A 12,010-nucleotide genomic window follows, 5' to 3' on the forward strand; every position below is an offset into this window, starting at 1 on the left:
GAAACTATTATTGCTTTTTAGCACAGTTGACATGATATTGGCTCTGAACTGCTCACTGAGCTTCAAGCATTTCAGATGGCTATAAACCAACTAAAACACCTTCATTTAGTATTCTTACTGCCATGAGGTCATAGTTTGCAACACAAAAAGATCAAATGGTGTTTAGGTTTTTGTGGGTTTTTTTAAAGCATTCTCATAGCAAAGACCTGTAGCTGTGGATTTTGGCTTTTGGCCAGGCAATCAAAATTTAGTATTTTGTCCAGCTGTGATCCAGTAATGTTCCTCACAGGAAACATTTTATGGGGAGAAAAAGATACATATTTGTAAATTGTAAATTGTATTTTTGTCCGTCATATTGCTTTACAGTTTCTCTGAGCCACTTGCAGACAGATAAAATAATCACAGGTGAATCTGACCGAAGAAATGTTTCATCAAAACTGCAAGCAGAATGTGTTCACTAGGAAAATAATTTCAGAGATGTTTGTGTCTTTCTTCAGTCACTTTGTCTCACCTGTTTGCACTGGGGAGTCTGTGTCTTCTACCTTAGGGCTAAGAATGCTCAAACTGACTGTTTATTGAGAAAATTAATATTTTGGAGAAAATAGCTACTTTGTCATTTTTCTGCCAGAAAAACTTACGGCTGAAGTCAGACTGTTAGAACTGACTTTTGAAATTTGGATGCAATTGAAACATTGAAATTGGTGACCTGAGCCTTCTCAGGTTTTTTTTTTTTAATTTAGAAATTCTGCTTTCTGACAGAAACTGTACATACCTGTATGTGTAACCAGTTCTAGTGTCATCCAACCTGATAACTAAAAGTCATTAGGGCCTGATGACCATTAATCAAATCAGTTTTTATACTCCACAAGTTACAGGCCATTACAGGCTTTTCTTTCTGGACAGACATCCACACCTGTCTGCTGTCTCAGCTCATGGCTGTACCTTAGAGTAAAGGGCTGTGCTCCTGCAAGCCAAGCCCTTCTCACTGGGGACAATACCTGACAGTCTGTAAAGTTTCTCAGTAACTGGATGATAGTTTTCTAACAGTACTTTCTTTTTTATATACTTTTATATATTTTTATTAATTTCATGAGCTGTGAAGCTCAAAGGACAAGGGACAATGTATTTAAACTGATGGAGGGTGGGTTTAATTTAGAAATTAGGAAGCAATTCTTCCCTGTGAGGGTGGGGAAGCCTGGCACAGACTGCCCAGAGCAACTGTGGCTGTCCCATCCCTGGAAGTGTCCGAGGCCAGATTGGATGGGGCTTGGAACAACCTGGTCTGTTGGAAGGTGTCCCTGCCCATGGCAGGGGGATTGGAACTAGATGGTCTTGAAAGTTGCTTTCAACCCAGACCCTTCTGAGATTCTATTCTGGGATTCTTTCTCTGGATTTTACCTTGATGTGAGTGCTATGAATTATGGTAACAGTACAGCCTCAAGGAAAACACAAATGGAATAGAAACCCTTCATCAGCTGCTTGTTTTCATAGGTATTAATAGCAACCTTGTATTTCTGAGCTCTATCCCTCTGTCTAAACATTACTTTTAAAATCTCAATATGACTTCCATTCTCACCTGGAGGGAAGAGATGGCACAGGAAAAGACATAACAGTTTAACCCACTGTACTCAGAGCCCTTATGGATTTGTTTTACTTGCCTGCAAGGCTATGACCATTGTTCTTCTTGAAAGTCTATAGAGAGCTATTTATCTTCTCATGTTTGCCTTGTAGACAGTTGTCACTCAGCCTGAGCTTGTTGCCTAGGTTGCCCCTGTGATCAAGGAGAGGCATCTGGGGAGGATGACTTTCCCACTGATCAAAGCTGGCTCTCAAGTGGGGGATTACCACCCTTCTCTCATTTTCCTTCTCCAGTGACTGTGGAAGGAGCCCAGACAATTAACTCTTGAATGGCTGATTTCCAAAGCCCTTCATTCATATTTAGTTCCATGTAGATGCCTTAGGTAATATTTGATAAGCAGATAAACCATACTGTTGACTTAATTCCTCCATTCTCAGATTTGGGATGTTATCCCTGTATTTATCTCTGACTGAAGCTCAACCCATCCTATTCATATTTATTGGTAGCAATGGACAGTTTCTGAACTCTACTCCCATATTTCTCCAGCAGCTTAAAGTCTGATTTTAAATTCTCAAGGTCCATTTCAGTGCATGCCAATCAAGGAATCTGGCTGCAAGCACTTTTTGTTCTAATACATCAGTTTGAATATCTGCACAATAAATGGGGATAATTCCTGCTTTACTGCCCTATAGGACAGCCCTTATGTTCTCTGCTAAGAGAAGTTATTTTGTAGATGAGAGAGATAAACATCTTACTGCTGGTACCTTTAGATCTCTTGGTGTAGCTCATTCTGCCAGTTCAATTTAGTAAGGAAGGGATGACTTTTTTGGCTGCTGGGCTAAAGAGGTATTGTTCAGGCATATCTAACATGTTAGCTTGAGTAGCCTTGTTGTAACAACCTCTGAAAAAACTCTCCTGATCCTGCAAACTAATGAATTTTTCACCCATTTTCCTGTAAGGTATAGTTTTACAAAGGAATGTAAGAATGTTTGTTTTGAGGGGGAATTTAAATTTATACACCCACTATAACAATTTTAAAAGCTGTTTTTCTTGTGCTAGACACCTCAGTTTTCATGTTGGTTTACTAAGATACTTAAATTTCTTCTGCTTCATAGAAGAGTTGCTGCTGTGCCTAAACTGAGCTGATGAAGTCTTGCTGAAGACTCACAGAATATCCTGAGTTGAAGGGACACACAGGGATCATCAAGTCCAACTCCTGGCCCTCACAGTGCCTGAGATGGCACTTATTCTTGTGTGGTCCTGCATCTTGGGCTGCACAGTGGTGTATTCAACAGGACAGTCTACTCCAAACCCAACTACAGGCTGCTCAGGCCACTGTGGTTGGAACTTGTCTGGGCCTGATTCTGACTGCTTATGTTCCAGGCAAGAGTTTTTATCACTCAAATATTATGTAAAGAGTAGACAGTCTTGTCACTATTTTGACAAATGCACATCTCTACTTAAATTTCGCAAGCTTGAAATTCTTCCTGAATTAGGTTTTAGTGTCCCAAATGTTTATTTTAACCTGAGGATGATTGAATAAAACCCAGAGAAGTGGCAGAATTCCCTATAAATCTTCCAGTCATTCTGCCTAGAAGGGGAGATAGAAAGCCCTCACTCCTGTATAAGGTGTTACAGATCTGATGCTTTGACATCAAACTGTTCTTTTATTTTGGGAAGGATGTGAGTGTCCTGTACCATAACTTCTGTAGCTGCCATAGACACTGTTCCTTGCTGTTGTTGTGGAGTCTCTTGATGAATCTGAACACAAACTGTTGGCAGAAGAACTAGCATCATACATTTCTGTATCTGCCATCTGTTGCATATGAGGGAAAATAAGTTATCCTTCCAGTAAATCTTGTATTATACCTAGTCCTGGAGTGGTTTTTTTTGGTTTTTTTTTTTGTTGTTGGTTAGGTTGGTGGGGGACTTTAAAATATTTTAATTTTTTTTTTTAATCATTGTTTCAAACGTGGGAATTGTTTCTCTGGATTGCAGCCCCCCCTTGGTTCTGATTCAGCAGGAATATATTTCTGTTTCCTGACATCTTGATGGAAAGCAAGCAGAATGGTCTTTATCATTGCTGTTACAGGGGGTATAGCACTGGCAATAGTTTTGGGAATGGCCCATTTATTTTGGAAAGGTGCAATCATGGAATCATTAAGGTTGGACAAAACCTCTAAGATCATCAAGACCAACCATTCCCCAGGCCAAGGCCACCACTGACCCATGTCCCCAAGTACTACATCTACAATAAATGTCCCTTGAGTTTGAAAAGGAGCTCCTGTGGGAATGGTGTCCACCCATGTAATACTCACTGTTTTAAATGCTAATTAAAATGCTGATTTGTCAGATAGGTCCAGAGTTAAAAACAAGTTATATACAGTTCATTCTACAGCTGCAAAAAGCTCAAAATTCTTATCTGGAGGCTCCTTTTTGTTCTCCTCCCGGCCTGAATCAGACTTAAGCTGCTCTTAGCAGAAAGAATAGTCCCAGCCTGTGCTTTGGGCTCAGTTCTGTAAAGAAGAGGGGAGAAGCAAATCCAGTAATGTTGCATGGAGCCACTGCCTGTCCTCCTTTCTGTGGCTCAGGGTGGGACATGCATCTTGCCACATCTCCTTGGTAGTACATACAAATCACCTTGTTATATACTGTTCTGCCCAAATAATATGACAGAGAATTCAACTCTGCAACTTGAGTATATCTAGAATGGGAAGGCAGCAAAACCTTAGATCTCTTGCACTGAAAAGCACTACCTACTCGTTTGCAAAGTGTCCTGTAATTTGAGTAGTGATCTGTACATTCAGCTGTCATTTATGCTGGGCAATTAGCTCACATAAAAATGGGATGGTGTGTCCTTTGACCCAGTGAAGTGTCTTGAATATCTGTCTTTGTGAATATTTGCACATCTTGGAATTTGGGATTCCTAGAACTTGTCATTTAACTATAAGATAAACAGAATCTCATCAAATAAGTAATACAGAGTGTTCATTTATTTTTCTGAATAAGGACAGAAAGTACTAAACTGAGGGAAGGGAGGGCAAAACAGACCATCCCTAGTAAATCTGCAGTGCAAATTGCCCGAGTACAGTTCACAAGTCTCCTGCTGCAGATTCTTGTGTTTGTCATATTACATCATTCTGAAAATAAATGGTTGATGGTCTAGGGGATGGTTGAAAGACAAAGCTGTAAAAGCTTTATGGAGTTTGCATTCAAAAGGTCTGAAACAGCTGTTGAAATCTAAGAAGAAAGTTGATATTTTTGCTGCTGCCTTCATGTGTGGCCCTTACCCCTCTACTTCACTGTCTGCAACTGTGTATTCTGAGAAACAGCTTCTCCTTAAGGTGATTGGAGGGTTTTGTGGAAGCCCTACAGATGCATTTAGGGGCAGCCTGGCAGGAGGTAATATGGGAGAGGAAATTCCCTGGCAGTACTACCCACTGCCCTCCCATGGGGACACTTAGGAGGGACTTACTGCAATCTACCTTTCTTGTTTTGCTCCCCTTTATAAATAGAATAATGTGGAAAAGAATCTGTGGTAGAGATTGCTCATAACTGCTGTTTCAAGCTGTGGTGGTTTGAGTTTAGAAACCGGGCAGAAACACCAATTGAGTGTGGTGGTTTTGGTTCATCAATCTGAGCTTCCCAGACAATGCGCCAATTAATGTAGTGGGTCTAGTGCTGGCCAAATCCCACCCAGTGCACCCACAAGAATAATTTATTCATTTTCTGCTGTGAGATAAGGGTTAGGAGGAGAGCAAAGAAGGCTCAAAACTTTAAAGGGTATAAAGAAAACTTTATTAACAAAACTAAAAGAAAAAAATAGTAATCAGAATAAACCTTCAGAAAACTTGTCCTCCCCCCACACCCTCTTTTCTTTCCCACTGACAACGTAAAAAGACAAAACCTGGGACTTTCAGTCAATTTACCACCTCTAAAATAGTATTTCTTCAGTTGTCTTTGGGAGAGGAGTCTCTCTTGCCATGCTGTTGAGACTTCTCCACAAGAATCAGTTCTCTTGTGGTCTCAGTGACACAACAAGTCAGCTACCCAGGAAAGGAAAACCTGTTCACAGTGTGAAAGTTCCTCACCTCAACTTACAGCTCCTGCAGCTTCTTTCATGGGCCATGTAAGTTTATGGGATGACATAGGATGGGCTGTTCTAACATAGAAGCAAAAGTTCTCTTCATCCATCTCTGGGAAACAGAGGCTTTCTCCTTCTATTCATGGGGCAAGGTTTCTCATCTCTCATTTCTTTCTGTTCGAGCTACTTCAACATCTCCTTACTTCAACATGGGTGCTTCTGCTCACAGCTGTGGCTAGAACACTACATTCCCTAATGCATTCCATGAGTTGCAGGATAAAAATATAAGTCTGATGTATCAGTTATATTTTCACCACAGCCTTATTTCAGCCCAAGACTAAGGCTCCTCAGTGTCCTCCCATCTACAATTTAAGTCCTTCACGGATCTCAATGTACCGTGTATTTTTCCCTACATGTCTTCACTCTCGTTTTTCCTGATGCAGGAGAGAATTGGTGTTCATCGGTTCATTTGTTCCCAAGCTTTATCAATTGAAATAGTTTTTTATAGAGTTCTGTAGTGCTGGAGGGTTGATCTCATCCAGGCTCTGTATCAGGGAAATCTCTTGCCGTGCCTCTCACTGCCGCTCCCCACGTGCGAGTCACGCTGGCTGCTGGTGCCACCCTGCACCTTCTCTTCATGAGGGGTAGTGAAAATAAGGAAAAGCTGCTGCCACTGCTTCTGTCCTTTTGTCCACAGCATGGCTGACTAAAAGCAGCTGAGCAAACAAAGTTCATTGAGATCCATACCAAGACATCCGTGACCACAGGGCGCTGCTCCAGCCGCACCAGTTTCAGCCAAGCAGTCCCAGCCATGTGGCTGCTCCCAGCCTCAATAATCAATTATTAAAAATTCAATAATAGCCCTTTTTTTACTTTGTTTGTTTTTAATTTGGAATGAAAATTAACCAGCTGCTTATGTTAATGTACAGCACCTATTTGCATATAAGGTGGTGATTATAGTTGGATAAGTATTGAGCAGATGGAGGAAATTCCTCATAACACACCTCAGATGACACAAAGTGGATTTTCCAAATTATAGAGCTTGAGACAGTGAAAGTGGCCTGTGGAACTATATTAAACAATAAAGTCAGACTTGTAAATTAGGCTTGATTGGTTCATGTTCCTTAGGAAATGGAGGTTGGCATTTGTCCAAAAATTTTGGAATAACTGGCACAGAAAAGCAGAAGATCTGGCAAGAATAACCCTCTGCAAAAAGTGAAGTTGGTGTGTTTTTTTTCCTTTGTGCTGCTGTCAGGGAAGTCCACTGTTGGGTTATTTGCTCATAGAGATTTAATCTGTTATTACTCACTTTTAAAGATTTTATGATGACCCACTACATGCCTTAAATACGTAAATATATAGTCAATAGTAATATTTCATAAAGTGCAGCTTGGTCCTATAAAAGGGTGTTAACAGTACAAATTAGCATAAAGTGATGGTTTCTTGGGTGATTGGCTTGCCAAACCATAGAGCTGTGTAAGTGTTCCTACACAACCTCACTGTTTTTCAGTACAGCTGTCCTCTGGGGTGTCTTCTGTGGTTCATATGGCACTAAACACTTTTGGGGTTTTAGCACTTTGGGATACAAGTTGTTGCCAAACAGAACCCAGAGTTGGGATAAAAGTTAAACATCTGTCTTGCTGATGAATGTGCCTGACAGGTGTGATGTGTTCTTTCCTTCTTCTATAGCGATCGACACCATACATCCAGTGCAATTCCCGTTCCAAAGAGACAGACCTCTAGCTTTGGCAGATTGGATATTGGCTTTTCCAGTGGGCTTCCTTCTCCAGATAAAGGACTCCGAAAGCGAGCCAACACAGGAAACGAGAGACTACAGTACAAAACTCCTCCTCCTAGTTACAACTCTGCTGTAACACAGCCTGTTGCTGTCACAGCCTGTGCTGGAGAGCTGGATAAAAAGCCTGGACCCATATGTTCTTCCTTGGACACCTCTATGGACTCCTCCAAAAGAATTACCAAGAAAGGCCAGGACTCATTCAGTAGTTTAAACGTTGAAAACGGAAGCTTCAGCAATACCCAAGACGGGCAGGAGTCTTTCCTAGGTTCTAGTGCAATAAACGGGGCGTTTCTGCCCGGCGAGTGCTCTGACACGGTGAGCAGTGAGCAGCCCTGTGAGTTCCAGCCCGCGCTCCAGCCCGTGCTTTGCTGCACTGTGGAGCAGGCAGAGGAGATCATGGGCATGGAAGCGACAGGCTTCAGCGCAGGAGATCAGCTGGAAGACTTTAACTCCATCCCGGTGGAGCGCGCTGTAGCGGTGGAGTGTGATGAACAAGTGCTGGGGGAGTTTGAGGAGTTCTCCCGGAGGATCTGTGCACTGAATGAGAACATGTCCAGCTTCCGCAGACCTCGCAAAAGTTCGGACAAGTGAGCTCGCACAGGCATTTGACAGCAGACATTGAGGTGAAATCAGTGGTCTGGAATAGAAATAAAATTGCACTTATTCTTTATATTAATTATGAAAAAAAAAAAGCTAAAGTTGTCCCTATGGTGTTAGACAAATGGACTTGAGCACAATAACACAGGATCATGGTGTATTCACAGCCCAGGTAAATTTTCATTCTGCTCTAAGTCCTTTTATGTCAGGTATTTATAATCTGCTAGAGGTTTGTTTTGTTTTGTTTTTTTTCTTGGGCATTGGAATCCATTTATAAAAGCTTTCCTGAAAACGACTTCTAGTGCTGATCACCCCCTTCTATGAATGTTTGGTAAGTTCTTAATTATTATTTAGAGTTAAATTTATTTTAATCTTTTTGGAAGAAAAAAACCCTTTAATTTAAAATACTTTTATGATAAGATGTCTTTAAATTCTCCCATGTACTCCTGTGTTTGATTGAGCAATGTAGTCAGTATTAGAGAAATACCATTAATTTGTTACAATTCCACGACTTTGTTTTGGCTGTGCTCTGTAGCCTTTGAAGTTCTAGTTTGCACTGAGGAGTCTTCAGTTGGTGATGTGAACTTGCCAGAGAATGAGCACTTGTAAGATTTTTGCAGTTTCCTTGCACCTGGTTAATCAGAAATGACATTTGGGGGTTTTTCCACTCCTCCTTTCCTCCATACTTGCTCTTCCTACCAGTGGAAACATTGAGGTAGACACCTCTAAGGTTCTGTGTAATATTCTCAAACTGACCATTCCCTCACCTAAGTTGGGCACAGACAGAGACTTAATGAACCCATTACCATCATGAGGATCAGCTGCCACTCTCCAAGGTGTGCAGTGAGGACAGTGTGCCCTGAGGCACTTCAGATATCTTCCAAAAAACCCAGACTGGGAATGAAGCACTTTGGGATCAGGTGAATGTGTGGAATTGCTCCACCCTCTGTAAGAAGGAGACACTTAACATTATTCATCTGAATTAATAGGGGTTTTTTTAGCCATCTATACTTTGAGGGAAGAAACTTCCAGTGGTTTGCTGGAGCTGCAGTTTGCTGTTGGGTAGGTTACCACTGCCACACGTGTTCTGCTGCACTAATGGGAAAGCAATTTGCAGCCTGCTTTGTGATTCCTGGTATGTGTTTCAGTTTGGATTTCATTGCTCTTGCTTTCTATATTGTATACCCAAGAATTTGGGCTCAGTTGTGAGCTCTGAAATATAAAGGTATATAGCAGAATAAAAATACTTCATCATGCCTGGCTTTTTTTTCTCTCCTTGGTTTATGTTTTCTTTTGAGCCCACAACCAAGTCTTTTCCTAACTTCACTGTAAGGCTAGTTGAAATTAACTTTTAAAAAATATGGGTATGTATAATCTCAGCTTTCTGTTGTCAAAACAAGGTGTGTTTGTGAGAACCAGTATACATAATATCACTGTTCTAGAATATGCATTTTCCCAGGTAACGCCTTAATGATTGTATTAAAACTATATTCACATTTCTTCAGTTAGCTGTTAATGGTTGTGTCCACGGTTGAGTGGCTCTATTGAGCCTCTCTGCAGCAGTTTGTTGGCTTTGGTCTGTCCCAGGATGATGTGCTAGATGGGAGCACTTGGAGACCTTGATGTTGAGACACTGAACAGGTGCAAAGTTGGACACGTCCATGAGTATCTTCTCCCCCAGATCAGCTCCTCTGTTCCAACCTCATGAAGACTTCCTCAAAGGGAGTGCTGCAGTAGCTCAAGGCACTGCCATCATCTTTGGGAAGGAATAGGTAAGGAAGCTCTTGCTGTGCTTCTTCTCCTGCCTAGAGAGGGAGAAATAAACACCTGAAAGAAAGCACTTCCTAGTGATGAGCATAAGATATTCTGTCCTGGGCCCTGTACCATCTTCTGCTACCAGTATAATTTCAGGTGAAATTCAGTAACTTTAGGTCAGTTTTGCACACTGTGGATGGGACCTGGCACGCTGGAGGCAGCACAGGCCTGTTTGTACACACACTCGTGTTCCTGTATAACAGAAAAGGATTAGCTTGTGTGTGATGGTGACTTTTCAAAGCAGCCCAAAGAGTAGTTGTGAAGTCACTGTGTTTCGTAGGTGAACATGGAGCATTTCAGCAGTTGAGCAATGTGTGAAATTAGGTTTGTACAGCATCAGTGGGACTTCTTTTTTTTTTTTTTTTTTTTTCATTAGTTGTTTATTTCTCAGGTTGCACAAACCAAATGAAGTCTAGTTCTCCTCCCCAATGTTGTGTTGCTGTTCCTGTTTAAGCCCTGTAATTGTTAATGTGTCAAACACTACAGTTGATTTTTTGCATCTGTTGCACAAAGCTGCTCAGATGGACTTTCTATGGATGTATCTTTAGTTAGCCTTAAATTATCCCTGTGTTTCTCTTCCACTTCTGCCAATTTCCATGTAGCAGGTGGTGTGAAGTAGGACAGCATCACAGGGCTGATGAAGCATTGACCATCTCCTTGTGGCTGTGAGGAAGGGGGGTGTACAGTCTGCAGCCATGTCATAGCTTTCTCCTTTTGGTGTTTATTTTTTTTTCATCCCCTGTAAATTACTTTGGAAATAGTGTAGTGGAAGAGAAACAAACTGGAGGTTTGAGGGTGAGATATTGGATCACAGTGTGCTTTCAATTTTCAAGAGCCTTTCAGTTCCTGCACAGCTGTGGCTTAGAAGACTTAAAAGTCTGCAACTGTCTTCAAATGAAGAAAGCATTTAATTGCAATCTCAATCTAATCCCTCATTAGAAATCCTTAAGGTTTTTGAGCATATTAGTTTTGGAATATCAGATCCCACTATATTTTTATAGTAAGAACAGCATTGGTTTATCCTTGCTTGACCAGGTATTCAAAATAAGTGAAACCAGAATATCCCATAGTAAATGACACATTAAAGCTATGTTGGCAATTGCAGGAAAGCTCATCTGTCTTTATAAAATAAAACTGATTTGTATCTCACAATTTGAGTGTCTTCTTCAATGGCTCCTTTGTGTTTGCTTTCTTTGTGAGCCTGGTTTAAACCCCAGTGGCCTTCCCAGCCCCAAAATTCTTTGGCTTATTGTTCATCAAACAATATTGCTTCAAATGTGAATCTTTGGGTAAGAAGATTTGCCTGAAGAAGTGACTGCCTTGATGGCTCCAAATCCTGTTTCAGAAGAGCTGTTACTGCAGTTCTTTTTCATGCTTCTCCTCAAAAGATGGCATGCAGCTAGGAGAATAACTCCAGCCTGTGTTGGGGCTGGGATGAAGCTGGATTTGTAGACATTTATGGATAGTGAAAATACTGTCTTCATTGGGGAAGCATTGCTACTTGATCAGCACCTTCTGTGATGCCAGCTAATAATCAACATATGTCTGCCCAAAATGTTGATGAACAGGAGTGAACAGGAGTCTGTCCTCATGAGTCTCTGGTGAGAAGCAGTGAAATGTGAAGAGCTACAGGGACTCTCCAGGCACCATTAGGAGATTTTTGGGGTTGGTTGTTTTTTTCATCCCCTCCTACCCAGTCTGTCTACCAGCAGAGGGTTAAAACCCAAGGCATCATCTGTGTAGTCCAGGAGCTGAAGTGGGAAGGAACAGGAGAGAAATTTTACTTTAAGCTATTTTACAGTATTGAACAGCATTACTGAAATATAGTTGCATGAAAGTGAAGAATAAGGAGTGGAAAGAATAAGATGGAGATGCTGCTGGAAGAGTGGACTTAATCTAGATAAACCTTGGGCTCTTCTGTGCCTCATTCTGTCACCTTTCAAATGGCCAGGGAAGGTATGTCTCCTTGCTGTCTGGATTTGGACCTTTTTCATTGGAACTGTTTGCATGTGCTCTGTCTGCTCTGAAATGATCTGGCATAGCTGGTGTCTCTGGGCAGCTGTGAGCACCTCCAATCTGCAGGCAAACTGTGCTTAATCCCAGGGGGAAAGTATTTTCCAAGGGAAAAAACATTATC

At 41.3% G+C, this 12,010-nt stretch overlaps 1 protein-coding gene across 4 annotated transcripts in view; it reads left to right on the plus strand.

Annotated features, from left to right (window-relative positions):
* UVRAG (UV radiation resistance associated) overlaps nt 1-11,025 on the plus strand; it is an 86,780-nt gene extending 75,755 nt beyond the window's left edge. For 3 of the 4 annotated variants that reach the window (XM_079299208.1, XM_079299209.1, XM_079299210.1), the window contains one exon: nt 7,353-11,025. In XM_079299208.1, coding sequence (XP_079155334.1) covers nt 7,353-8,052 — 700 coding nt within the window. In that variant the 3' untranslated portion in view covers nt 8,053-11,025. Of the gene's footprint in view, nt 1-2,694; nt 3,448-7,352 lie in introns of those variants that run through there. The other variant, XM_079299211.1, reaches the window with a different exon arrangement.
* Nucleotides 11,026-12,010: the final 985 nt, after the last annotated feature.

This window comes from Erithacus rubecula (assembly GCF_903797595.1).
Source record: "Erithacus rubecula genome assembly, chromosome: 1".
NCBI classification, from domain to species: Eukaryota; Metazoa; Chordata; class Aves; order Passeriformes; family Muscicapidae; genus Erithacus; species Erithacus rubecula.